This window comes from Lethenteron reissneri, chromosome 40 (genome assembly GCF_015708825.2).
Source record: "Lethenteron reissneri isolate LAM-NWPU_2019-01 chromosome 40, ASM1570882v1, whole genome shotgun sequence".
NCBI classification, from domain to species: domain Eukaryota; kingdom Metazoa; phylum Chordata; class Hyperoartia; order Petromyzontiformes; family Petromyzontidae; genus Lethenteron; species Lethenteron reissneri.
Genome location: NC_083818.1, coordinates 1,214,759 through 1,239,937, shown reverse-complemented (window position 1 = coordinate 1,239,937; position 25,179 = coordinate 1,214,759). Strand labels below are relative to the sequence as shown.

The 25,179-nt window shown below is 52.7% G+C and overlaps 1 protein-coding gene across 2 annotated transcripts in view; it reads right to left on the bottom strand.

Moving 5' to 3' along the window:
• The window catches only part of IGSF21 (immunoglobin superfamily member 21), a 109,398-nt gene extending 97,045 nt beyond the window's left edge, over positions 1–12,353 (bottom strand). The window contains exon 1 of one of the 2 annotated variants that reach the window (XM_061567907.1): positions 11,995–12,353. In XM_061567907.1, the coding sequence (XP_061423891.1) occupies positions 11,995–12,061 (67 nt within the window). In that variant the 5' untranslated portion in view covers positions 12,062–12,353. The remainder of the gene's footprint in view (positions 1–11,994) is intronic. The other variant, XM_061567906.1, reaches the window with a different exon arrangement.
• Positions 12,354–25,179: the final 12,826 nt, after the last annotated feature.

Sequence of the window (25,179 nt, the reverse complement as noted above, 5' to 3'; positions counted from 1 at the left end):
CATGCGGATGTGCGTTGTTGTGCTGTGCCTCAGGGGATTGGATTCTCCTTCTCGTCACAGATTCTTCAGCTCCCGTCGCACTGGGTGTTACCTGGTGTGCTAGCTGGATGAGGACTTGAAGGAGCAATTGAGCGCCGTTCGTCATTCTGCTCTACCACTTGCTCTTTGACGTTGGACTTGAGCCGAGCGGATGGAACTGCAACATGGACACGCACTAAAACATCACATTCTGGGTTGTGCGCGTTGGCCGTTCTTGCGTGTCAGTTGCCGTTGTTGTTCATTGTGCCATTCTTATTCTTGTTGTTGTTGTGCAGAGGACAGGCCGGTGTTCTGTTCCAGTTCCTGATACCTCCCCTTTCGTTGCTTGTGTTGTTGTTGTTATAATCTCCGTTGTGTCTGGGGGACTCCTGATTGTGATGCCTTCGCCCGCATTATTTTGTTCTGTTTCAGCCGAGGACGGCTGGGATTTTCTCTACGGGGGAGGGTAGTGTAATGCGGGCGTAAATGGGCGGGGCGGATATGACGATCCGAGAGGGAGGAGTCAGGGTGACGTGGGGGAGAAGTTATAGCGGGGAGACAGGAAGCTATCTGGGTCAGTCGGGGGAGTGAAGGGTGGTGAACACGTTGGGTGGTCGCCGTGCCTCAGCCTGGTGGCTGAGGGGCTCATGACGGTGCCAGCCAGCGGGGTGGAAGAGAGAATGGAGGATTGAGGTTGGAGATGGCGAGGTAGCCATAGAGGCCACGAAGGGCTAACTTGGGAGGTGGCGAGATCGCCACGCACGGAGGAACAGGGAGCAGCGATGGAGCTGCTGTGGGGGCAGCCGGAGGGCTGCACCAAGAGCCTGCAGCGGAGCTGCAGGAGCGTGGAAGGCTACGGGAGCGAAGGCAGATGTGGGGCTGCCAGGGAGAGAGTCTCAGGAGGAGTGCCGTGTGGGAAGGAGAACGCGAACCCCAAATAAAGGACACGGAGTCAGTAAGAAGTGTCTGAGTCCTTTTATTACACCTGTATAAAATATACCTGGGAGCCAGAAATCTTTCTGATTGAGGGGGTCAAATACTTATTTCCTTCATTAAAATGCAAATCAATTTAAAACATTTTTGACATGCCTTTTTCTGGATTTTGTTGTTGTTATTCTGTCTCTCACTGTTCAAATAAACCTACCATTAAAATTTTAGACTGATAATTTCTTTGTCAGTGGGCAAACGTACAAAATCAGCAGGGGATCAAATACTTTTTTCCCTCACTGTATACCAGGCCCTTAAGATGAATGGATACTCGGACGGCATTATCCGCAAAGCGGTTTCTCCAACCATGGAGAAACAACCCCCTGAGACGCCGATCAAAACCATCACGTTACCATACATAGCAGGCGTTACCAAAAAGATTGCCAAAATCTTAAACAAACACAAGATCCAGGTCCGATTCAGTACAGTACATAAAATCCGTGATCTAATCCCATCTGTGAAGGATGTCATTCCTGACTTTCAATACCCTGGAGTCTACAAAACTAAGTTGCATCTGTGGTGATTGTTACATTGGGGAAACGAAACGTCATGTCTCTGACCGTATCCCCGAGCACAAGGCGGATTTGAAACACGGCAGAACTAATTCTTCCGCCGTTACTGATCATTGTTTAAACGCTGTGGGCTCTCATGATATTATTTTTTCCGAGACCAAGGTGCTCTGCAAACCGTCTGGCTACTATCAAAGGTTTGTTCATGAAGCTATCCAAATATACATACATAGACACAACTTCAACCGTGAAGATGGATACAAATTGAGCAATCATTGGAAAGATGTTATTAACCAGGTAAAACATATTTAACTGCGCATAATTGTCCCAACTTTTTTAGTGGATACTAGTCTATTTTACCAAGTCAATTGCATCCCCAGCGTTTAAGAGTGCTGCTATTTTGCTTTGGGCGCCAATATCGGCTGTAACTGCAGTCGTCGCTCTGTCGCCCCCCCCCCCCGCGCATCTCCAGCTCCCTCAACCTCTCACTTCTAGCCCCGCCCACTCCCCCCCCCCCCACAGTCTCCGGTCCCAGTCCACACTTATATATAAACTCCTTAGCCCCGGCATTTCTCCCACTTTAGTAAACATTTTCTAGCTGTGATTTTCACAGCTGATGATGATTGCTTGTGTTGCAATCGAAACATCGTGATTTAATTGACTTTTATTTATTTTTATTTTTACCTACGTGACTTTACCGAAAGAACCAAAGAGTATGGATCCTGGGTCTGATGAAGAACTTGTCAAAGCCATGAACAAAACACAAGCAGCTTTCAAGTACCTCCGTGAAAAATGTCCAAGGTTAAGTGAAGCTAACATAAAGAAAGGTGTCTTTGTTGGCCCTCAGATTTGCGACCTTCGAGTTTAACACGTAGGCTTTCGTGACCCATATCATCCATAAGAGGTTTTTGGGTTAGATTGCGTAAATATATAAATGTGGTGTTAAAACCAGCCACCACCCGACACAGCCAACTAGTAAGGGTTGTCACGTAAACGGAACGTGGCCAATTCGTCACTAGTACAGCACACCGGTGTGTTGGAGAGCCAAGCCACAACATTTACAATTTGAGTACGACGTTTCGCCAGTAATTACAACTAGCTTCATCAGGCGACAGCCAGATTTGTGGAGAAGTCTTACTGTTTCGTTCCTTATATAGAGGCGAAGATGTGTTGACCACCCTTCTGCGCTCTTGCACAATGATGGGAGGGGGGAGATTACTGAGGCAACGTACATTATGCATGTGCATTATGCATGGGGATTATGCGAGCCCTTTGACACATTTATATATTTACGCGATCTAACACAAACACCTCTATTATGAACTTCTTCGAGATAATGCATTTGACAGTGGACTACGTGGCAAGGAAATGACGGCATGAAAAGCCTTCCAGTTAGTGGCAACACATTTTCTCGGAAACAACAAGGCAGACAACTACAGGGAGTTGGTGGAAAACCTCCTCAAGGCATACAAAAGCCTTGGTTGCAACATGTCACTAAAGACACATTTTTTGCACTCTAAACTAGATTTTTTCCCACCGAACTGCGGAGCAGTGAGCAACGAGCATGGCGAGCGATGTCACCAGGACATTGTAACAATGAAAAAAGCTATCTGTGGAAATGGAGCCCATCAATGCTTGCAGACTATTGCTGGACAGTGACAAGAGATGCTCCATTTAATGAATAAAAGAGACAATCCAAGAAGCTCCGAGTAGACACTTAATGAAAACTAAACTATGTATACTCTTTGGTTCTTTCGGTAAAGTCACGTAGGTATAAAATGAAATAAATTAAATCACGACGTTTCTGGCGCAACACAAGCGTCCGTCATCAGGTGGGACAACCACAGCAAGAAACAATTGCTGAAGTGGGCAAAAGGGCTTCTGTAACAAGAGGCCATAGAGGTAAGAGAGGGGGGGGGGGAGCCAGGGAGGAGAGATAGAGAGGGGGGGGAGTGTAGTGCTGCTCACTAGAGGGAATGAGGAGCGAGGGAGCCAGGGAGGAGAGAGATAGAGAGGGGGGGGGGAGTGTAGTGCTGCTCACTAGAGGGAATGAGGAGCGAGGGAGCCAGGGAGGAGAGAGATAGAGAGGGGGGGGGGGAGTGTAGTGCTGCTCACGAGAGGGAATGAGGAGCGAGGGAGCAAGAACAAAATGCCGGGGGGGGGGGAGGAGAAAGTGAGCGGGGCTGGGAGTGGGAAGCTGAGGAAACTGGAGATGTTACAGCAGGATGTGTGATGTGTGAGTGGTGAGTGTGATGTGTGAGTAGTGTGTGTGATGTTTGAGTGGGGAGTATGATGTGTGAGTGGTGTGTGAGCGGTGGGTGTGATGCGTGAGTGGTGAGTGAGTGGTGTGTGGAATGTGTGAGTGGTGTGTGAGTGGTGTGTGAGTGGTATGTGGGTGGTGTGTGAGTGGTATGTGAGTGATGTGTGAGTGGTGTGTGGGATGTGTCCGTGATCTATGAGTGGTGTGTGAGTGTTGTGTGAGTGGTGTGTGATTGGTGTGTGGGATGTGTGAGTGGTGTGTGAGTGCTGTGTGAGTGGTGAGTGTGATGTGTTAGTGGGGTGTGAGTGGGGTGCGAGTGGTGTGTGAGTGGTGTGTGAGTGGTGAGTTAGTGGTGTATGAGTGGTGAGTGAGTGGTGTGTGAGTGGTGTGTGAGTGGTGAGTGAGTGGAATGTGTGTGTGGTGTGTGAGTGATGTGTGAGTGATGTGTGAGTGGTGTGTGAGTGGTGTGTGAGTGGTGTGTGAGTGGTGTGTGAGTGGTGAGTGAGTGGTGAGTGAGCGGTGTGTGTCATGTGTGAGTGGTGTGTGAGTGTTGTGTGAGTGTTGTGTGAGTGGTGTGTGTGTGTGTCACATAATGATTCTTGCCCGTGTGATTGTGTTGAGTGCTTGACAGCTGATTATTAGTGCACAGATAAATGCACGTGTGCGTGTGTGTGTGATAATGGTATGCGTGTGCGTGTGTGTGAGTGGCGTGTATATTGTTGCATGCCAATGTGCGTTCGTGTTGTTAACACCTTTTATTTAAGCGCCAATGAACCGTTAACTTAAACCGGTTTTAAACCGGCTACCTGTTTTTTGTCGAACCGTACATACATTTCCTAGAAATAAATTAATTATAAATAAATCTTACCCTCCCCCCGACACACGCAAAGCAGCTGACTGGAGCTGTCGTGGGGTTAACACGCCACGGCCACGACGGACATTCAGTGGGTCGCCCAGCACGGCGAGTCGATCTTCCGGCGTGGAAGCTTAAAGAATGCGTACATGCATTCTTCTACCCACCCACTCATCCACCCACTCACCCACTCACTCACCCATCCACCCACTCAACCACCCACTCACTCACTCATCCACTCACCCATCCACTCACTCACCCACTCACTCATTCACCCATCCACTCACCCACTCACTCACTCACCCACTCACCCACCCATCCACTCAGCCACCCACTCACCCACCCACTCACCCACCCACTCACTCACTCACCCACTCATTCACCCATCCACTCATTCACCCATCCACTCATTCACCCATCCACTCACTCACCCACTCACTCACCCACTCACCCACTCACTCACTCACCCACCCACTCACTCACCCACCCCTCCTCGGCGCCACCTGGCCGATGTCTAAAATATCGGCAGCGAGGAGAGACAAAGGTGGCCGGGCGTGGTGCTGGAACGGACCACTGCAGAGAGCCGTGCGCTCAGCCGGCCTAATTTAATAGGCGCTTGCTAACAGCACTTGCAGCCCGGCTGTCTGGCTGTACGGGCAGGTATCTTTACACGCTTGTGTATGTATGAGAGTGTTATGATTGGATTTATTCATGAGCATGCACATCTATGTACAGTAAACACGAGAGAGTGTATATATATGTGTGTGTGTCAGTGTGTCTGTGTGGAATTGTTTGTGTACCTGCTGTGTATGTATGAGTGTCCCCATGTGTCTTTGTGTGTGCACGAGTATGTAAGTGTATCTGTAGAGGAGCGGTGGCGCAGTGGTTAGCGCACCGCACTGCAAACCCGCGCGACCCCGAGTTCGATACCCGACGCTCACGCCCAGCGTCGCCGACGGAATTATCTCAACGGTCCCTGGGCCTCCCGTAGGTTCGACTCGGCACCTGGGTGGGGAGGGGAAACAAAGGCGGCCGGGCGTGGTGCTGGCCACCGTCACACTCTCTGCGTGCCATCCAGCCGGCTTTCATAGGCGCTGCTGCTATTCTCTAACAGCGCTTGCCCCAACAGTCTGTGAAGGCGACACGGGAGGCGGGGCGTGATCTTTGTCTGTATCTGTGTGTTCATGTGTGTGTGTATTCATGTGTGTGTGTGTATTCATGTGTGTGTATGTATTCATGTGTGTGTGTGTGTATTCATGTGTGTGTGTGTTCATGTGTGTGTTCATGTGTGTGTGTGTTCATGTGTGTGTTCATGCGTGTGTGTTCATGTGTGTGTGTGTTCATTTGTGTGTACAAACACGTGTATGTGTGTTCATGTGTATGTGTGTTCACGTGTGTGTACAAACACGTGTGTGTGTGTGTGCCTGTGAACCCATCCCTTTGTCCGACCCCTCTCCCTCATCCCTCATTAACGCGCGCTCGCTCCCTTGCTTCATTAAACCACCGAGATATTTTAATGAGCGATGCCCATTGAAGGGGTCCGGTGGAGGGGTGGGGGCAGTGGAAGAGAGGGAGGAGGTGACGGGAAGGGGGATGGGGGGGATGGGGTTGAGCAGTCTTGGCTGCCTGTGCATGCCACAATTCACCAAGTCGGATCGCGCCGTTTATTTCATTCAGTTGCCACTTTTTCCACACAGGTTTCAAGCCCGGATACAAATTATATCTGGCCTCTATATATATGCTGTGAAGAAGGATGATTGCCTGAAACGTCACATATTATATATTGATTTGTGTTTGTTTCTACGGCCACAGTATTGTTATTAATAACTGTGATTATATTTTTGTTAATATTTATAAATACAATTGTGCTCGTTTTAGCACTGCCCACCAGCTGCAGAATCACCAAATGATTTGTAATAATGTTATGGTCAAACCCAGACAGGTTGCAACCCCAGTGGGTGTACGAGTGGGTGAGTGGATGAGTGAGTGGTTAAGTGAGTGAGTTAATGAGTGACTTGGCAAATTAATGAATGGGTGAGTAGATTGATGTGTGAGTTACTGAGTGAATTGGCAAATTAATGAATGACTGGGTGGGTGAGCGAGTGGGTGAGTTTCTGAGTGACTGGGCAAATTAATGAATGCGTGGGTGGGTGAGTTACTGAGTGACTGGGCAAATGAGTGAACGAGTGCGTGGGTGAGTGGGTGGGTGTGTGAGTTACTGGACAGATGAAAGAATGAGTGGGTGCGTGATCGTGTGTGTGTGAAGAAGTGGAAGGGTGGCGACCTTTTCTATTGTAGACCAAACTCGTTCTCAGTCAGCGCTCGGTCCGTCATTACGACGGTGAACTAAACTCCAACAAAGTTCAACGCAACTCAGCGCCACTTGGCGCCCAGACCCCGGCAACAAGCCGGATGCCGGATCGTCCCGGCTCCACGAGGACGGGTGGCAACCCTCCCTCTCAGTGACATGACACAATCATAGCCGGCGAGACGTTAATGGGTAGTTGAATTTATGGTCTCGGTGGCGCATTCGGCCCAATGAAACCTTCTACCGAGATGCCGAAGAATATTAACTTCGTGCGATAGTGTAATTAGGCGTAGGAGCTAAATGCCAGTACTAAAATAAAAGACTAAACCCGTTTTTTTTCTTTTACCGGGTAAGGTCCGCTGAGCTACGATGCAGCTCTTTTGCAGAAGCCACTTTGACCACAAATGATAGCTCAACGAAGTGGCTTATCACGTGGAAATGTACAGCAGTAGCCACATACTCTCAACGCGTTCTTCAAAAATGTGGAGGGGAAAAACTGGAGGACCCGGAGAAAAATCCGCACAACCACGGAGAGAGAGACACGCAAACTTCAAATGTACAGCAGACGTCAGGGTCGGGATCGAACCCACAACCTCATGTATATCCAGGCGAGGTAGTTAACATCTCCTCGCCACCGTGATGATGATGACAAGAGAGAGAGAAAGAGACGCAAACTCCAAATATACAGCAGGCGTCAGGGTCAGGATCGAACCCACAACCTCCGATGTACGAGGCGAGGTCGTTAACATCTCCTAGCCGCCGTGATGCTGCTACCGCTGGCTATATTTATATAGTTCGTGACCTGCTTATATTTCCTCCACTTTGCACTCCTAACAGTTTTCGTATTCTGTTTGTAATAATAATAATGATGCCATTTATAACGCGCAAATTTTTTGCAGACAAGTCAACAACTCACAGGCGCGGGAGTCAGGCTCAGGCAGGGCTGCTCGAAAGCCCTGAAACCCAACACAGAGAGAGGCCTTTAAGACGTTTTATTGAAAGTCGTCAGAGTGCGTTCGATGTTGCGGATGTGCAAAGGGATTTGAGGCTTCCACGCCGCGAGGGGGGTGACAGCAGAGGCACCGACGTGAGGCTGTACCAGTCCGAGACCTTGCCGTGACTCTCTGAGCCACATCCCCCTGCCGTGACTATCTGAGCCACATTACCTGCCGTGACTCTCTGAGCCACAGCCCCCTGCTGTGCATTTGTGTCGAAGAGCTTCTTAGCTTATCGGATTATTCCAGTTCCAAGATGATTCTGACAAACATGCTCCCGCAGTTCGAAGTGCATGGCCTCAGCCGCGCGACTGCAGTTTGTCCTCAACGTATCTGCGAGTATCTCCACGAGTCTCCATGCGTCTCTGCGTGCTCTCTGCGCCTGCACGACCTCGTCCATAATTTGAGTTGACCAGCGACATCTGCACAACTCTGGCTCGTCGTGAACGTGTCGCCACGAGCCCCTGTGGACATCTCTGTGGAGGTCGCATCGCTCGCTTGACGTGGTGGACAACCACCGCGGCACACAGATAATCTGGAAGTAAAAAATACAAGCCGCCCCCCCCCATCTCTCTGATTGGTACTTAACGGGGCCTGGCAAGAGGAGTGGTTCGAGGAAGGGGACATTGCGGGCGATTGGAGGTACAAAAACACAAATGGAAGGAGCGGGAAACGGAGGATGATTGGCAGGTTGGGATCCGTTGGAGAAAGCGAGGAAGGTGAATGGCTGGAGAGTGAAAGTGGGGGGGGGGGGGGGGGGGGGTCAAGGAACCATCGAGAAAGCGGTTTGAGGAAGAGATAGGTGATGGGGGGACGCTTGGAGTAAAGTGAATCCTTGAAGACCCGCGTGTGTCTCGTGCTGGGGGAGAAATAAAGACGTCCAATTGTTGAAGACTGCTGCTGTGTCGGGCGGCACGAAATCTCCGTGCATCTCTATGGGTTTAGCATACAGTCGAATGTTTCATTTTAGGGAGATGCTGCAGCATCAGCCAGTAGACGTTCTGATGTGGTTGACGGTTGCAGCAGTGTGTTGGAAGAGCGGGAGCTTTGGGTCTGGAATGAGGAGGCGTTCATTTCCGGACGTCCGCGGTTGTTCCCACTCTGTTCACACAGTAGCAGCGTTCTTCTGGATCTGGGTGATGACATTCTAGGAATGTATGCCAAAGCATTAAAACTAAACTATTATTTTTATCTATCCAGGTAAGACTCCACTTAGTTATATCGGTCCTTTTTTTCAGAAGCGACCTGGCTATTAAAAACGATAGCCCCAACGAAGTTGTTTATCACGTGGGAATTTATCGCTGCCGATTGAGAGCAGCCAAACGCCTCTAAACGCACGTGTCTAAATGTGGAGAGAGAAAAACTGGAGGACCCGGAGAAAAATCCACGCGACCACGAGAAAGAACACGCAAACTCCAAATATACAGCAGCAGGCGTCAGAGTCGGGATCGAACCCACGACCCCCTGTGTACCAGGTGAGGTAGTTGACATCTCGCCACCGTGGCGCCCGTACATCACCTTTCCAGTGAGTGATATCAACTATTTTGCCACACGTGATTTGGTGGCGCTGCTGCTGCTGTTGCGTTGGCAGTGGTGCAAAACCAGTCAACAACAACCACAACCAACTCATGCACAACGCAGGAAGATGCCCACTGTGCCAAGCAATGCGACTTCGCAGTTCTTGTCCCAAATTTACACAATCTTTTTTTCACAAGTAGCAGATTTTTTTTTAAACCCTTGAAATAAAATGTGTGCGTGTGTGTGTTTGTGTAACATGCGACGTTCAGGCGACGTTTCGGGCAATGACCCTGCTTCAGAGCATATCACATATCGACAGCACATGCATGTGTTATGAAAAAGGGCCGTTGCCCGAACATTGCCAATTATATAATTGTTCTATTTTTAAGAAGAAGAATCTCCTGTATAACCTCAGCAAATTGTTGGGGCAAGTGCTGTTAGATAGCACCTGGATGGCAGTGCTGATGTTTACTGCACACCGCACCAAATACTCATTTGAGGCTGAGTCGACCTAGGGGATGGATCGTCACCGGTGTTGGCAGTGAGCGGGAATCGAACTCGGATCGCTGGGTTCGTAGCGCAACATAGTGCTATCGCTCCCCAGTACCACAAAGACAAATAACCCCCGTATAACCTTCACATACTGTCGGTGCAAGTGCTGTTAGCAAGCAGCACCTATGAAGGCCGGCACGGGGCACGGCACACGGGCGGGTGAGTGGCCAGCACCAGGCCTGACCGCCTTTGTCTCCCTGGTGGCGATGCTTTACACACCACATCAGATACTCATTTGAGGCCTAGTCGACCTAGAGGTGGGCCCAGGACCAGTTCAGATCATCGTCATGATCCCAAGTAAGAAAATTCAAGACACAAGTCACAGAAAATTCGAGCGATTGTGGCCATGTAACCCAAACTATAAAACCAACGTCGTGAACCCAGAGACACACAGAGACTCAGATAGATGGAGACGCGTAGAGACGGAGAGATACAGAGACCCATAGAGGCCCAAAGAGATATATATATAGACTAGTACAGATACAAATAGACCCATTGAGATAGTAGAGAATCAGAGATATAGATAGTCATGGAGATAGATGACCCGCAGAGGCACACTGATATACAAAGAGAGACAGAACCATCAATATTAATGCATAGCAGTGCGTCCGTAGCCATGCAACCCTAACTATGAAACATCGAGTAAATAGAAAGCCACATAAAGACACAGAGAGATGCATATCGACTTATAGAGATGCATTAAAAACAAGCCACAGTGGAGCGACTTTGGCGCTGCAACCCACACTATAGATCGTATAAACTAAACTAAAACCATATATATTTTATTTTATCAGGTAAGACCCACTGAGTTATTTAGCTCTTTTTAAGAAGCGACCTGGCCATGTGATAAGCCACAATGAAGTGGCTTATCACGTGGAAATGTAAAGCAGAAAAATTGTCTAAACGCGTGCTTCTAAATGTGGAGGGAAAACCCGGAGGACCCTGAGAAAAATCCACGCGACCATGGGGAGGGAGACACCGCAAACTCCAAATATACAGCAGCAGGTGTCAGGGTCGGGATCGAACGCACGACCTCCTGTATACCAGGCGAGGTAGTTAACATCTCATAGCCACCGCGGGGCATTTAAACCCCCTGTGGTAGTCTGCGCTGCTTGAACTGAGGAGGAACAGCGATACGACACAAAGTCTCTCTCGTAGCAGCAGTAGCAGCAGTAGCAGCAGTAGCAGCAGACCCCTACATTTGGAATGTATCTCCCCAGCCACAGGGCCCATCACACGCAAGAGCGGAATTGTCATTTGCAGGCGATGTTCTTTTTGCATTGGGATGTCTTGGCCCAATACCAGTGACATTGCATGGTTTGGTTTTCAGCTAAAGGGGGGTGGGGGAGAAAACCAGGAACCTTTGTAGCCTTGAACAGACTGTTGCGGCAAACGCTGTTTGCGAGCGCCTATTAAGGCCGGTAAAGCACACAGGGCGGTGTGGTGGCCAGCGACACGCGCGGCCGCCTTTGTCTCCTCGTGTCCTTTCGACACCGCACCGGGTAATCATCTAAGCCCGAGTCAGGCGAAAGGACTCTGACCGGCCCAGATATTCGCCACCGATTGTGGTGGCCGTGAGCGGGAATCGAACTCTTGCGCCCCGCAGGTTTCACAGCGCAGTGCGCTAACAACTGCGCCACCGCTCACGAAGACGACAACAGCAGCCGCCGAGCGCCTGTGCCAGACTAGGTGCACGAAGACTCACTCAGTTTAACACGTAGACTTTCGCGACCAATATCATCCATAACACAGTCCATAAGTCCATAACACAGGTTGTCTTGGGTTAGATCGCGGAAATAAACGTGTCGTTAAACCCGCCACCACCCGACACAACCAATTAGTAAGGTGTGTCACGTAAACAGAACAGGCCGAATTCGTCATTAGTACAGCACACCGGTTGTGTATTGGAGAGCAAATCCACAACATTTCCAATCTGAGTTCGACGTTTCGCCAGTAATCGCAACGGGCATCATCAGGCGGGCAGCCAGACTCACCTCCACTGGGTGCTTGGCCGATTGCGAGCGCCAGGACCAACCACGTGACCAGCGCGGACCCCCCCATGGCCCCTCCCCCACCCTCACACCTGCACAAAGCCACGCCCCTTCCCACCGGTCCACCAATCACATGGCTTCCCCAGAATCCCCCCCCCTCGCCGCCCCCCCCACCAGACCGGTGATCCCCCGGTGTCGGCTCACGGAGACTCAACCGTGGCGTCCGCTGGAGTTCGTCTCCAGGCTGATGATGACGATGATGATGACGATGATGCAGAGCCCCCCCCCCGCGAAGTCTCGAGCGCCAAAGTCCGCCCGTCCCGGCTGGGATTCGAACTTGTTCGCCCCCTTTGCCGCGTTGTTTTGGGTCGGCGGCTCTTCAGCGCAGTCGCTCAGCGGGTGCCGCAAAACACTCGCGGGCGCCGTCTGCGCGGTCGCGCGGAGGAGAACGACGCCTCCCCCGGGTGTCGCCTTCAAGAGACGATTGTGGCGGGCAAGGGCCGTTGTTAGCGATCGCCTATTTTTGGCCTCCAGGAACGGAGGTGGGGTGGTGGGTTGGTCGATGTGGTGTGGGCAGCACCACGGCAGTCCTCTCTCGAGTGTTGATGTTTTATTTGAGGCCTGAGTCGACCAGAAGCGAGGTCCAGGACCGGCTCAGATATCCGCCACTGATGTTGGTCTTGTTAGCGAGAATCGAACTCGGGATCACGAACTCCACTTGCAGTTGGTGAAGCACATAGTCACATCGTCACTTTAAGATGTTTTCTTGTTCATGTTTTTTGTTTGTTGCGGTTGCACCCGATTCAAGAGCCGAATGGCTCACAGGGCTACTGAAGTTGGAGGGAGGGAGCGAGGCTCGGGATCGGCTTCGGATGTCACTCGCCACAGATGTCATCCGTGGGCCCAGGGAATCGAACTCGTAATGCAGTGCCCTAACCACTGCGCCACCGCTCCCCCCGCCCCACGCTCCCTTATACACTTACACCCGTAAATTAACTCGTGCGCTCACGCATGTAATCACTTTCCACGTTATCCACTCGCCATCTATTCACTCACTTAGCCACCAATTCACCTACAAGCCCTTGTTTTACTCACTCGTAAACCTGCCGACTCACTCACATGAAGTCATCCGCTAACACGCACTCACTCCTCACACTCACTCAAACATGAATTCACTCACTCAATAATTAACTGACTCACTAATTCACTCGCTCAAACACAAATTTACTCAATCACTAATTCACTCACTCAATAATGAATTTGCTCACTAATTAACTCGCTCAAACACGAATTTACTCAATCACTAATTCACCCCTCAATAATAAACTCCCTCATTAATTCACTGGCTCGCCAATTCACTCACTCAAACACAAATTTACTCAAGCACTAATTCACTCAGTCAATAATAAACTCACTCACTAATTAACTCTGACTAATTCACTCACTCAAACACGAAATTACTCCCACACTAAATTCAATTGCGAGCTCACTCGTCAATTCACTCGCTAACTCAAACACCAAATCGCTCACTAAATTCACCCACACCGCTCACAGTCTCAGACATTAATCTATTCACTCGTTCGCTAATTCACTCACTTCTTGACGCGAATTCACTCTGGAGACGAAGTCACTCACTCGGTCACGATTTTGTCTCTCTCACCCATTCACTAATTCACTCACTTCAGACGCAAATTCACTCACTTGGCCCCACACACCAGCGAGTGGTACATTCCGCGCCGTCCAATTCTATGGCTTTGTTGTTGTTGTTTGTTGTAGGATTCCGCGTTGATGTCTTCACTCCGGCTCAAAAAATATTTCGGCGGGTTTGATGGCTTCTAACCGGTTTTTCAAGGATTTCGGTTTTTCCAGTTCTGAAAATTCGTTGCAGTGGTCAGCCCCTGATGGCTCGCTTCAGGTCTTCAAGTGCTCGAACCGGTTTTTTTCCCCGAACTGGTTTTGATGGCCGTGATATCCCGGTTGAAATATCCGGCTTTGAACTTTCCGGTTCGAGATGTATTAATACGATATTTGATGGCTTTAATCCAGGTTTTTCCCTCCCCCCGCTATCTTCCTCGATAGCTTTGATGACGTTTCGAACGATGCGGCTTGAACGCTCAGGCTTGGGCAGTCCGGTTTAAACGATCCGATTTTTAACAATCCGGTTTTGGATAATCCCGCCGCGTATGCCGAGAAAAATAAACCCTCCACATAAAAAATAGATCCGGCTATATTTGGCACAGGTTGAGTATCTTCTGATCCGGTTTACTGTCGCCCAGATTGAATATTTCCCCTAACTGGTTGTAGAGTCGATTGATCCCGGAGATTGTCTGCGCGGTCCAGCACGTTGATGATTGATGACGGTGGGGGGCTTTCTTTTTTTTTTCAGGATCAGATTTTTTTTATTGATCGGCTTCAGCTTGATCGGAGACGATGTTTCTCTAATCCGATTCGAATGATCGAATATGCTTTTGGAAGTTCCGAACCCGGTTTAGAGCGAGAGAGATGTCTAAAAAGAAACCGAAGATGCGGGGTGGATCGAGTTGACTGGATTGGATGGTCCGGCCTTGAAGGACTCCGATCCGGTCCGCGTGTTGTTCTGTTCCGTTTGAGAGAGCCTGCTCACAACATCCTGGAACCGTTGATCCCGAATTTGAAGTGCCACAAATCCAGTTCCCACGATCCCGCTAGAGTGATCCGATCCGATTGGAGCTGAGGCGCCAGGTTTTCAGGATCGCTGAGCCCACTCCACTCCAACGGAATCTGAGGTTGAAATCGCGCGTTGATGAGAATGGTGATGACTGTCGTGGTGATGAAAGTGACTCGTGATGAGGATAAATGATGATAGTGATTACGATGATGATAACTGGAGAGATGATGATGATAGCGATGATGGTGACTCAGGGTGATAATTGACGTTCGTGGAAGGTAAATATGGAAATCATGCTGTTGTAACGGCAGTCTATTATGATGATTGTAACGGCAGTCCGTTACGATGATTGTAACTGCAGTATATTACGATGATTGTAACTGCAGTATATTACGATGATTGTAACTGTAGTATATTATGAATGATTACAACTACAGGCTATGATGATGATTGCAACTACCGTCTATGACCGCAACCAGGGTGGTGAGTGATGATGATTACAACATTAAGCGTGCAGCCCGCAGAACAGAAAGCAGCACCAGCAGCAGCACCAGCAGCAGCACCAGCAGCAGCACCAGCAGCAGCAGCAGCACCAGCAGCAGCAGCAGCTGCAGCAGCAGCACCAGCAGCACCAGCAGCAGCAGCAACACCAGCAGCAGCACCACCAGCAGCGGCAGCACCAGCGGCAGCACCAGCGGCAGCAGCAGCGGCAGCAGCAGCGGCACCAGCAGCAGCGGCACCAGCAGCACCACCACCGGCAGCAGCAGCGGCACCAGCAGCGGCAGCAGCAGCGGCAGTGTTTAAATGAGGCTCATGGAGCAGACGAGCAGGAAGACTCGCGCACGCTCTCTCTCCCCCCATCTCTCTCTCCCCCCATCTCTCTCTCCCCCCCATCTCCCTCTCTCTCCCCCCCCATCTCCCTCTCTCTCCCCCCATCTCCCTCTCTCTCCCCCCATTCTCCCTCTCTCTCCCCCCATCTCCCTCTCTCTCCCCCCATCTCCCTCTCTCTCCCCCCCATCTCCCTCTCTCTCCCCCCATTCTCCCTCTCTCTCCCCCCATTCTCCCTCTCTCTCCCCCCCATCTCCCTCCCCCCCTTTCGCCTCCCCCTCCCCGTGCACTCGCCCCTCTCTTTTCCTTCCCCGCTCTCCCTCCCCGCCCTCTCCCACTCTCTCGTCTGTCTTCTCTCTCCCTTTCATCTCACACTCTCACCTCCGTCTCCCTCCGCTCTCTCCCTCTCCTCCAATCGTCTCTGCTCCCTCCCTAAACTCTCCCCATCTCTCCGCGCCCTTCCCTTTTCCCGCTTTCTCCCTCCATCCATTTCTCTCATTCTGTCCCCTCTCTCTCGTTCCCTCTCTTTTTTTTTCCCGATCAGAGGAAACAAGAAGATGCTCGGTGTAGTCGGCACTTTGCTTCGTTCATCATTTCATTTTTTTTCAATGTCTTGCTTTATGTAAACCCCTCCCCCTCCTTTTTAAATGAAAGATTTAGTCCTGGCGCACGAACTCCAGCAGATGTCGACCATCATCAGAGACTTCTACGGCAGCCTGTTCTCCCCTGAAGAAACATCGGGATCGGCCCAGGCGGAGGCATGGAGTGGTCTACCCACCCTGGGGGAAGACGGGAAAGAGCTGCTAGAGCAAAAGCTCACCAGGAATGACCTTAATGCAGCTGTAAGAGGACTGGCCCCAAATAAATCCCCAGGGTTAGACGGGCTAACAGGGGAGTTTTATGCCGCTTTTTGGCCATCCCTACGGGAGGACTACAGATAGGTGCTGGAGGAAGCCTCTGTCACCGGTGTGATGCCTCAGTCTTGGAGGAGGGCGGTGCTCACTCTGCTTGCCAAGAACGGAGACCTGAGGCACCTACAAAATTGGCGTCCGGTGTCCCTCCTGAACACAGACCACAAAATATTGACGAAGGCTCTCTCCCTGCGACTGAAAGGGGTGATTGCACAAGTCGTAAACAGGGACCAGTCCTACACCATCCCCGGACAAACCATCCACGGACGAACCATCCACGACGGCATCTTCATGGTCAGGGACCTAATCGCGGTGTCCCAGAGGTTGGGCATCCCAATCGTGTTTCTGGCCCTTGACCAGGAAAAGGCTTTTGACAGAGTGGACCACAAATACCTGCTGGGAACCCTCAAGAACTTTGGTTTTTGGGATGGCTTTGTCCGAACGATCCGCCTACTCTACACCAAGGCGGATTGCATGATCAAGGTCAATGGCGCCTTCACTGCCCCGGTCAAATTCGAGCGAGGAGTGAGAGAGGGATGCCCATTGTCGGGCCAACTTTATGCCCTGGCATTAGACCCTTTCTTGAGTCTCATAAGGCGGAGACTCAGCGGCCTGGTGCTCAGGGAACCAAGCGTCAAGTTGGTCCTGACGGCATACACCGACGACGTCCTCCTCATCCTGCGTTCCCTGGATGATGTCGCCCTGCTGCACGAGTGTCAGGAGGTCTTTTCGAAGGCCTCCTCATCAAAAATGAACTGGCAAAAGTGCAGCGACCTGCTGGTTGGAGCGTGGGACATGACCGAGTGTCCCGAGAAGGCAAAAACCATCAATTGGAGCACAACATCACTGCACTACCTGGGGGTGTTCCTCGGACCAGAGGAGGAACCACCGCAGAGGAACTGGGTCGAGCTGCAGGAGAATGTGAAGGAGCGGCTGGGCACCTGGAGTCGCCTGTGCAAGTTCCTCACCTTCAGGACAAAGACGTTGGTGGTGAACCAGCTGGTGACGTCCATGCTGTGGCACCGACTCCCTGCACCCCCCCCCCCACCCCCACCATGAGCTTCGTCAACGCGCTTCAGAAGCGAGTCCTCGACTTCTTCTGGTCGAGCGGAGGACACCGGGTCGTGGCTGGGGTCCTGGCCCTGCCACTGGACGAGGGCGGTCACGGGCTGGTGTGCGTGCGGAGTCAGCTGGCCACCTTCTGACTGCAGGTTGCGCAAAAGTTCCTGCACGCCGCCCCTGCACCGGCCTGGAGCGTCACGGCCTCCTTCCTCCTGAAACAGCTGGGGGGTCTGCAGTGCTCCAAACAACTATTCTACATGGACCTGCAGGGCCTCCCACTGGGACAGCTGCTACCTTACTACAGGAGCGTCCTGCAGACATGGAGCTTCCTCGCCGTCAGGAGGCTTAACCAGCCGCAATCAGCCGAGGATCTGGTCTTCGAACCGATCCTCAGGAACCCACAGACAAATCTGCCATCCACCACCGCCACCCCAGGCATGGAGAGGCGCCTCGCCAACGCGTGGCTCACCAGGATGGGAGATCTGGTGGAGCCTGAAACACGGGGCCGGTGGCTCGGACCAGCAGACATGGCCGCAAAGACAAGGCTGCAGTCACTCCGGGTGGCTGCCCAGATCCTGGCCGAAGCCGAGGGGGCCTTCTCAGCGGCAGCGGGGAGAACGCCCCCCATCGGCGTTGGGATGACAAGGCCCCTCTCGGTCCCCCTTCACCGGAGCTCTCCGTCATGCCACTGCATCGCCAATGCCAACAAACGAAGGCAGATCACAACCTGTGCTGGCTCGAAGACCTACTGCAGGTGGCCTTTGCAAATGTAAAGAGCAAGGTGCTCTACTCCTACATGGTCCGGTTTCACCAACAGGACACCCTGAGGAGCCACAAGGACCATGCCTGGAAGAAAGCCCTGCCCTGCATCTCTCCTCGCTGGAGGCAACTCTACTCCAGCCTGACATACAACCGCATCGGCGACCTCCGCTGGAGCATCGCCCACGGCACCGTCACCACCAATGCCTCCCTGGCACGCTTCACCGACACGTCCCCGGAATGCCGGTTCTGCAGTAAAGTGGAGACGGTGCCGCACCAATACGTGGAGTGCAAGAGCCTGGACTCGTTCAAGGTCGTGAGAAACATCCTCCTAAGGTTCAGCCTCCACTTCTCTCCAATGGTCCTCATCTTTGGATACCCGAAGGGTGACGGACCCCAACATCTTCAGGGGCTGGTCAATGTGCTCTTCGGCTACGCCAAGCTTGCCATATACAGGGCGAGGAAGGTGTCCCTGGAGGGGAAACGTCCGGCCAGTAGCCTGGGCATCTTCCACGCTCTGGTTGGAGCCAGGGTGTGGCTGGAGTTCTGCTATGTGCGGCTGACCCACGCCGTGCCGGCCTTCAAGGAGCAGTGGGTGCTGGAAGAGGCCGTGTGCTCGGTGGCAGATGATGGAGAGCTCTGCATACAGATATGAGCTACCCGTCGGAGGCCGTTGGACTGCAAGAAGGGCTGCGTGCAGATGCAGCACGCAGCCCTTCTCACAGTTAAAAAAAGAGAGCGAGAGAGCAAGAGAGAGAGAGAGCGAGAGAGAGAGAGAGCGAGAGACTTTTACTTTTATAAATTGTATTCACCAGCGGCAATTGTGCTGGAGTTTTCCGATGCATGAGCCTTTATGGCAACAAAACCAACACCGGCCCACGTGCCGCTCCGCGACACGCAGTGTCAGCACCACAATCACCACACACCATCTGCACAACATCGCCATCGCCCCACAGCCAGTGTCCGATGCGCTCTGTCAGTCCGGACTCTGATGCTCCTTTGCCTGGCAGGGCCCCCCCTGCTCATCCACACCCTCCTCCCCTGTTGGGGGTGGGGTAGTTTCTTCACCTTGGTCATCATTGCCTTCAACCAGTAGATCTCCTGCCGGTTGAAACTGTACCTGTGTGGGTCCTTGACCACCATCCGTGCCATCTTCATGAAAGCTTCCCTATTGGGATACATTTCCTGCACATGAACGTTTCGCTTTCCATACACCCTCCTCATCCAGCAGAGGAGTCTGTTTGGCGTGTATTCCTCCGGCGGCGGCACATTCCTCCAACCTCTGGTCTTTTTGGGGTATTCCGTCTCGTCCCAATCATCATCGGAGTCCCCACAGCCGATCGTCACATCGGCGCCGGCCCCCCCTGCCACCTCCGCCGACCCCTCCGGAGCCAGGGTCCCGCTGGGCTCAGTCCCAAGCCCGGGCAACCCACTCCCCTCGGGTTTTTCCATCCCCTCCTCGCCACCGCTCGGGCCGGGCGAATGGGTGCTCCCCGGAGCCGCAGAACCGCTTGGCATGCCTATGGCGCCGGAAGCGCTCAGCAGCTTCTCCTCTTTTTCCTCTTGTATCGGGGTGGCCGAGGCCGGGTCCGGCGGTCACGCTCCCTCGGTTGCTTCCGCCATGTGCGCGTCGCCGCTGGCCTCCATATCCGCCGGGCAGCTGGTTTGCTCGGCAATGTTTTCTGTCCCGTCGCCTCGGGCTCCACGCTCCCCTCCCCGCCACCCCTCAGGGTGGGTGAAGGGGTGCTCCCCGGAGTTGCAGCACCACCCGGCACACCAATGGCGCCGGCGGTGGTCGGCGGCCCTTCTCCTCCCCTCGTCGGGGTGGGTGAGGCCAGGCTCGGCGATCGCGTTCCCGGCTTGGTCGCATCCGCCGGGTGCACGTCGCCAGTGGCCTCCATGGCCTCCACCCCTCGTCTCCACCGGACAGCTGGCTGGCTCGATGGTGTCGCCAGCTGTAGCTGCCCTCTTGAGCTGGCCGTTCTCGTGCCTGCTCGTCTTCCTCTTTTTCCGCGCGTTTCTAACGATGGTGAACCCTCCACCATCGTCGTCGGTTTTCTTCCCAGGTGCCGACTCTCCACCTGGCAGAGTCGGCACCACCTTGCTGCTTCTGCCGCTGCTGCTGCTGCCGCTGTTCTTGCTGCGGCGGCAGGTGCTCCCGCTGCTGCTGCTGTTGCGGCTGCCGTGGCTGCTGCAGTTGCGGCACCCGCGTTTTCTCCCCGGTCGCTGCTCTGCCAGACCTTCCCACTCCCTCCTTAGTCCTGGCAGAGCAGTTCTTCCTTATATGCCCGGCGCTGCCACACCCGTAGCAACGCGGCACAGCTGTGGCCAGGTAGACCGTATGGACGCGGCCACCAGCGGTACGCTTGATGGCCACGTCCAGTTCGGTGCGCCCACTCTTCAACACGAGGAACGCCTGTCGTTGGCCCGACAGGACGTGCCTCGTTTATTTATGCTGTGTCCTCATGGCCAGCAGCACGATGGGCGATACCACCACCCGATAGCGCTGCAGGTCCGCCCTCAGCTCCGCGTTCATGAGGTACGGCGGCGCGCCGGAGATGGTCACTCTCACAGCTGGCGTGGAGAGAGGGGTGCACTGGACGAGTAGCCCCCCCTTTCCCCCGACGCTGAGCCCCCTCTCCACAACGCACGCCGCCGCATCCACCGTGGCCACGTACACCACGTAGCCGTGGTTCTCTTTCTGCACCACACGGACGGCCGCTGGCCCGATGTGCTCCGCCACCGCAGCAGCAACGCCGTCAGGTGACGTCCCCGGCGGAGGGAAGCATCGGAAGCCGTGCTCATCCGTGAGGGCTTCAAAGCTACCAAGCTGAGCCATGGCACTCACATAGCAGCAGCGCGACAGCATGAAAATAATAACAAAAATAATAACAGTAAAAGGTAATAACAAAGGCTAGGTACAGAGAGAAATGCGCGGATTACGGCGCATTCCTCCCCCAGTTACCTCTCCCTAGGCCAGGCTTAGGCTTCACCTGTGCCCGGGCCTCCGTCCATACACTTGGGAAGTCAGGAGCAACCGCTAGGTGCGGCCACCCTCCACGGTGCCAGAGAGATAGCGAGAGAGAGTGACATGGAGTAGGGAGAGAGAGGGAAGGGGTAATGAGAGCAGAGCGAGAAATCTTTTGTTAAATCTTTCATTTGAAAAGGAGGGGGGGGGGGGGTTACATAAAGCAAAGCATTAAAAAAACGAAATGATGAATGAAGCAAAGTGCCGACTACACCGTGCATCTTCTTGTTTCCTCTGATAGTAAAAAAGAAAAAGATTTCACAATAGATTTCGCGCTCTGCTCTTCTTACCCCTTCCCTACCTCTCTACCCCCTCTCTCTACCCCCTCTCTCTACCCCCTCTCTCTACCCCCTCTCTCCCTACTCCATGTCTATGTTCCCCTATGTTTTCTATGTAATATTCCCTCTCTCCTACCCATCCCTCCCGTCTTCTCACGCGCCCCCTCTCCTCCTGCCTCTCTCCACTCTCTCTTCTCCCTCCCCAACTCCCCTTCGTTCCTCCATCTGTCACCCAACAACATCTCTCATTCCATATGCCCCCCCCCCCCGTTCCTCTCCCTTCCCTCTCTACCCAACTATGTTCCCTCACGTCGCCCTTTCTCCTCATCTTCTCTCATCTCTCCAAGATTCCCTCCCCCTCTCGTCTACCTCTCTCGCCTCACCCCTCCCCCTTATCTTATCTCTCCCGTTCATCACTCCCCTCGTCCACCTTTCCTCTTACCTTTTCTGCCCACTCTCCACGTCTCTCTTTCTCTCATCTCTCCTCTTCTCTCTCTCTCTTTTTACAATCAGAGGAAACAGGAAGATTCTCGGTGTAGTCGGCACTTTGCTTCGTTCATCGTTTCGGTTATTTTGGGGTTTTTTTTCAATGCTTTGTTTGTTTAAATAAAAGATTTCACGAAAGATTTCACGCTCTGCTCTCCTTACCCCTTCCCTCTCTCTCTACCCCCTCTCTCCCTACTCTATCTCCCCCCTGTGTTCTATGTAATATTTGTATATTTTACTACGACAAGTGCTGCATCTGCACCCAACCCTCCTCGCAGTCCTAGGGCCTCCGACGGAAGCTCGTATCTGCATACAGAGCTCTCCGTCTTCTGCCATCGAGCACTCCCTCGCTCTCCCCCTCTCTCTCCCCACTCGTCCCTGCCTCTCCCCTCTCTCTCCCCACTCGTCCCTGCCTCTCCCTTCTCTCTCCCCACTCGTCCCTGCCTCTCCCTTCTCTCTCCCCACTCGTCCCTGCCTCTCCCTTCTCTCTCCCCTCTCTCTCCCCACTCGTCCCTGCCTCTCCCTTCTCTCTCCCCACTCGTCCCTGCCTCTCCCTTCTCTCTCCCCACTCGTCCCTGCCTCTCCCTTCTCTCCCCCCACTCGTCCCTGCCTCTCCCTTCTCTCTCCCTACTCGTCCCTGCCTCTCCCTTCTCTCTCCCCACTCGTCCCTGCCTCTCCCCTCTCTCCCCCCACTCGCCCCTGCCTCTCCCCTCTCTCTCCCCACTCGTCCCTGCCTCTCCCCTCTCTCTCCCCACTCGTCCCTGCCTCTCCCCTCTCTCTCCCCACTCGTCCCTGCCTCTCCCCTCTCTCTCGCCACTCGTCACTGCCTCGCCCTTCTCTCTCCCCGCCGCGTGCTCAGTGCGGGGACTCTCCACGCGTGCGCCACGGAGAGCGGGAGAGGTGTGGTGGTGGGGTGGTGTTAGTGGTGGTGTTGGTGGTGGGATGGTGGTGGAGTGGTGGTGCGGTGTTAGTGGTGGGGTGGTGTTAGTGGTGTTGGTGGTGGGGTGGTGGTGTTAGTGGTGGGGTGGTGTTGGTAGTGTTGGTGTTGGGGTGATGGTGCGGTGATCTCTACATTGGGTCAAACTTAACATCTCTTAATGTTCGATTACCTGCTGGATCTCCTCTCTGTTTCAAAGAACAAATTTTACCTAAGGTCTTCGCTCATTTACCAGCTTCACATTCCCTATTGCCGTACAAATACTGGAGGAAGGGACTTTGCTATTGATGCCCCCAGGGTCTGGAATGCTATTGCCAATAAACTGCAACTTGAATCTCTACCTATGAAATCTTCACTAAAAACTGCTCTAGAGGAGTTGTACACCCCTAGCTGCCAGTGCTATTCAGTGGCCTAAAATACAATGTTTCGCTCCGGATGATCGCTGCAAAGTATGACCTGTGTTTTGATTTAGTGTGCTGATCCTAAAGGTGCATTTAATTTTTTTGATACTCCGACTGATGCTCCTGCTGTTGTGGAGTGACTCATGCAGCCAGCTATGAATGCAGGGTTTGGTGGTACATGTTGTTTATGTCGTTTATTGTGATAATTCGGTCACAGTTCCTATGATCACTGTTTCATTGCTTTTATGGCTTTATTTTGGTGATTTCGAAAGTTTTTTGCTTTGGCTATGTTTATTTATTGTAGTACGGAGTAAGTTTTCTTGTGGTTGTTGTTGTTTGACTTGCATCCCGCTGGGATTTTTGCACACAGCGTTGGTGTACGGTGCTTTTTCGGCAATATTTTGCTGTCTTTTCTTGGATTTTCTGTTTGCACATAGTCACATAGTCACTTTAAGATGTTTTGTTTTTCATGTTTTTGTTTTTTGTTTGTTGCGGTTGCACCCGATTCAAGAGCCGAATGGCTCACAGCGCTATACCTAATAAATTAACTTGAGCTGGTGGTGGGGTGGTGGTGCGGTGTTAGTGGTGGGGTGGTGTTAGTGGTGGGGTTGTTGGTGGGGTGGTGGTGCGGTGTTAGTGGTGGGGTGGTGTTAGTGGTGGGGTTGTTGGTGGTGGGGTGGTGTTGGTGGTGGGGTGGTGGTGCGGTGTTAGTGGTGGGGTTGTTGGTGGTGGGGTGGTGTTGGTGGTGGGGTGGTGTTGGTGGTGGGGTGGTGGTGCGGTGTTAGTGGTGGGGTGGTGGTGTGCTGTTAGTAGTGGGGTGGTGTTGGTGCGGTGTTAGTGGTGGGGTGGTGGTGCGCTGTTAGTGGTGGGGTGGTGTTGGTGCGGTGTTAGTGGTGTTGGTGGTGTTAGTGGTGGTGTGGTGTTAGTGGTGGGGTGGGGTGGTGGGGTGGTGTTAGTGGTGTTGGTGGTGGGGTGTTAGTGGTGGGGTGGTGTTGGTGGTGGTGCGGTGTTGATAGTGGTGTGGTGTTGATAGTGGAGTGGTGGTGTTGGTGGTGTTGGTGGTGGTGCGGTGTTAGTGGTGGGGTGTTGATAGTGGTGTGATGTTGATAGTGGTGGGGTGTTGATAGTGGAGTGGTGTTGATAGTGGTGTGGTGTTGATAGTGGTGTGGTGTTGATAGTGGAGTGGTGTTGATAGTGGAGTGGTGTTGATAGTGGTGGAGTGGTGGTGCAGTGCGGTGTTGTGTGGTGGACTCGCACAGTTGACTACGTACGATGCGAGAGAAGTTCAACATGCAACGCGGCGGTGGTAGTTGTTATGGTGTGGTAGGGTGACGTGGTGGTGGTAGTGTATAGTGTTTGTGTGGTGTGTCTATGTTTAGTCAGGTGTGTTTGTGCGGTGGTGTAGCGGTTTGCGCGCTGCGCTACAAACCCGGCGACCCCAGTTCGATTCCCGCTCGCGGACAATTCCAATGACGATTATCTGAACCGGTCCAGGGCCTCTGCTAGGTCGACTCAGTCTCAAATGAGTACCTGGAGCGATGTGCAAACATCGCCACTGGGGAGACAAAGGCGGCCGGGCGTGGTGCTGGGCACCCACCCGATCGTGTGCTGTGCTCCCACCCGATCGTGTGCTGTGCTGGCCTTCATAAGTGCTCGCTAACAGCACTTGCCCAAATCGTCTGTTACAGGCTATACGGGGGATCTTTGTCTTTGTATGTGTATGTATGTGTGTTGAGTATTTTGTGTGATGCGTGTTTATCATTGTGCGTGGTTATGCCTATCGATGTGTGGTTGCGTATATTAATTAGTGTGTACGAGATCGTGCGTGTGCTCATGAAGGTGTATGTATTG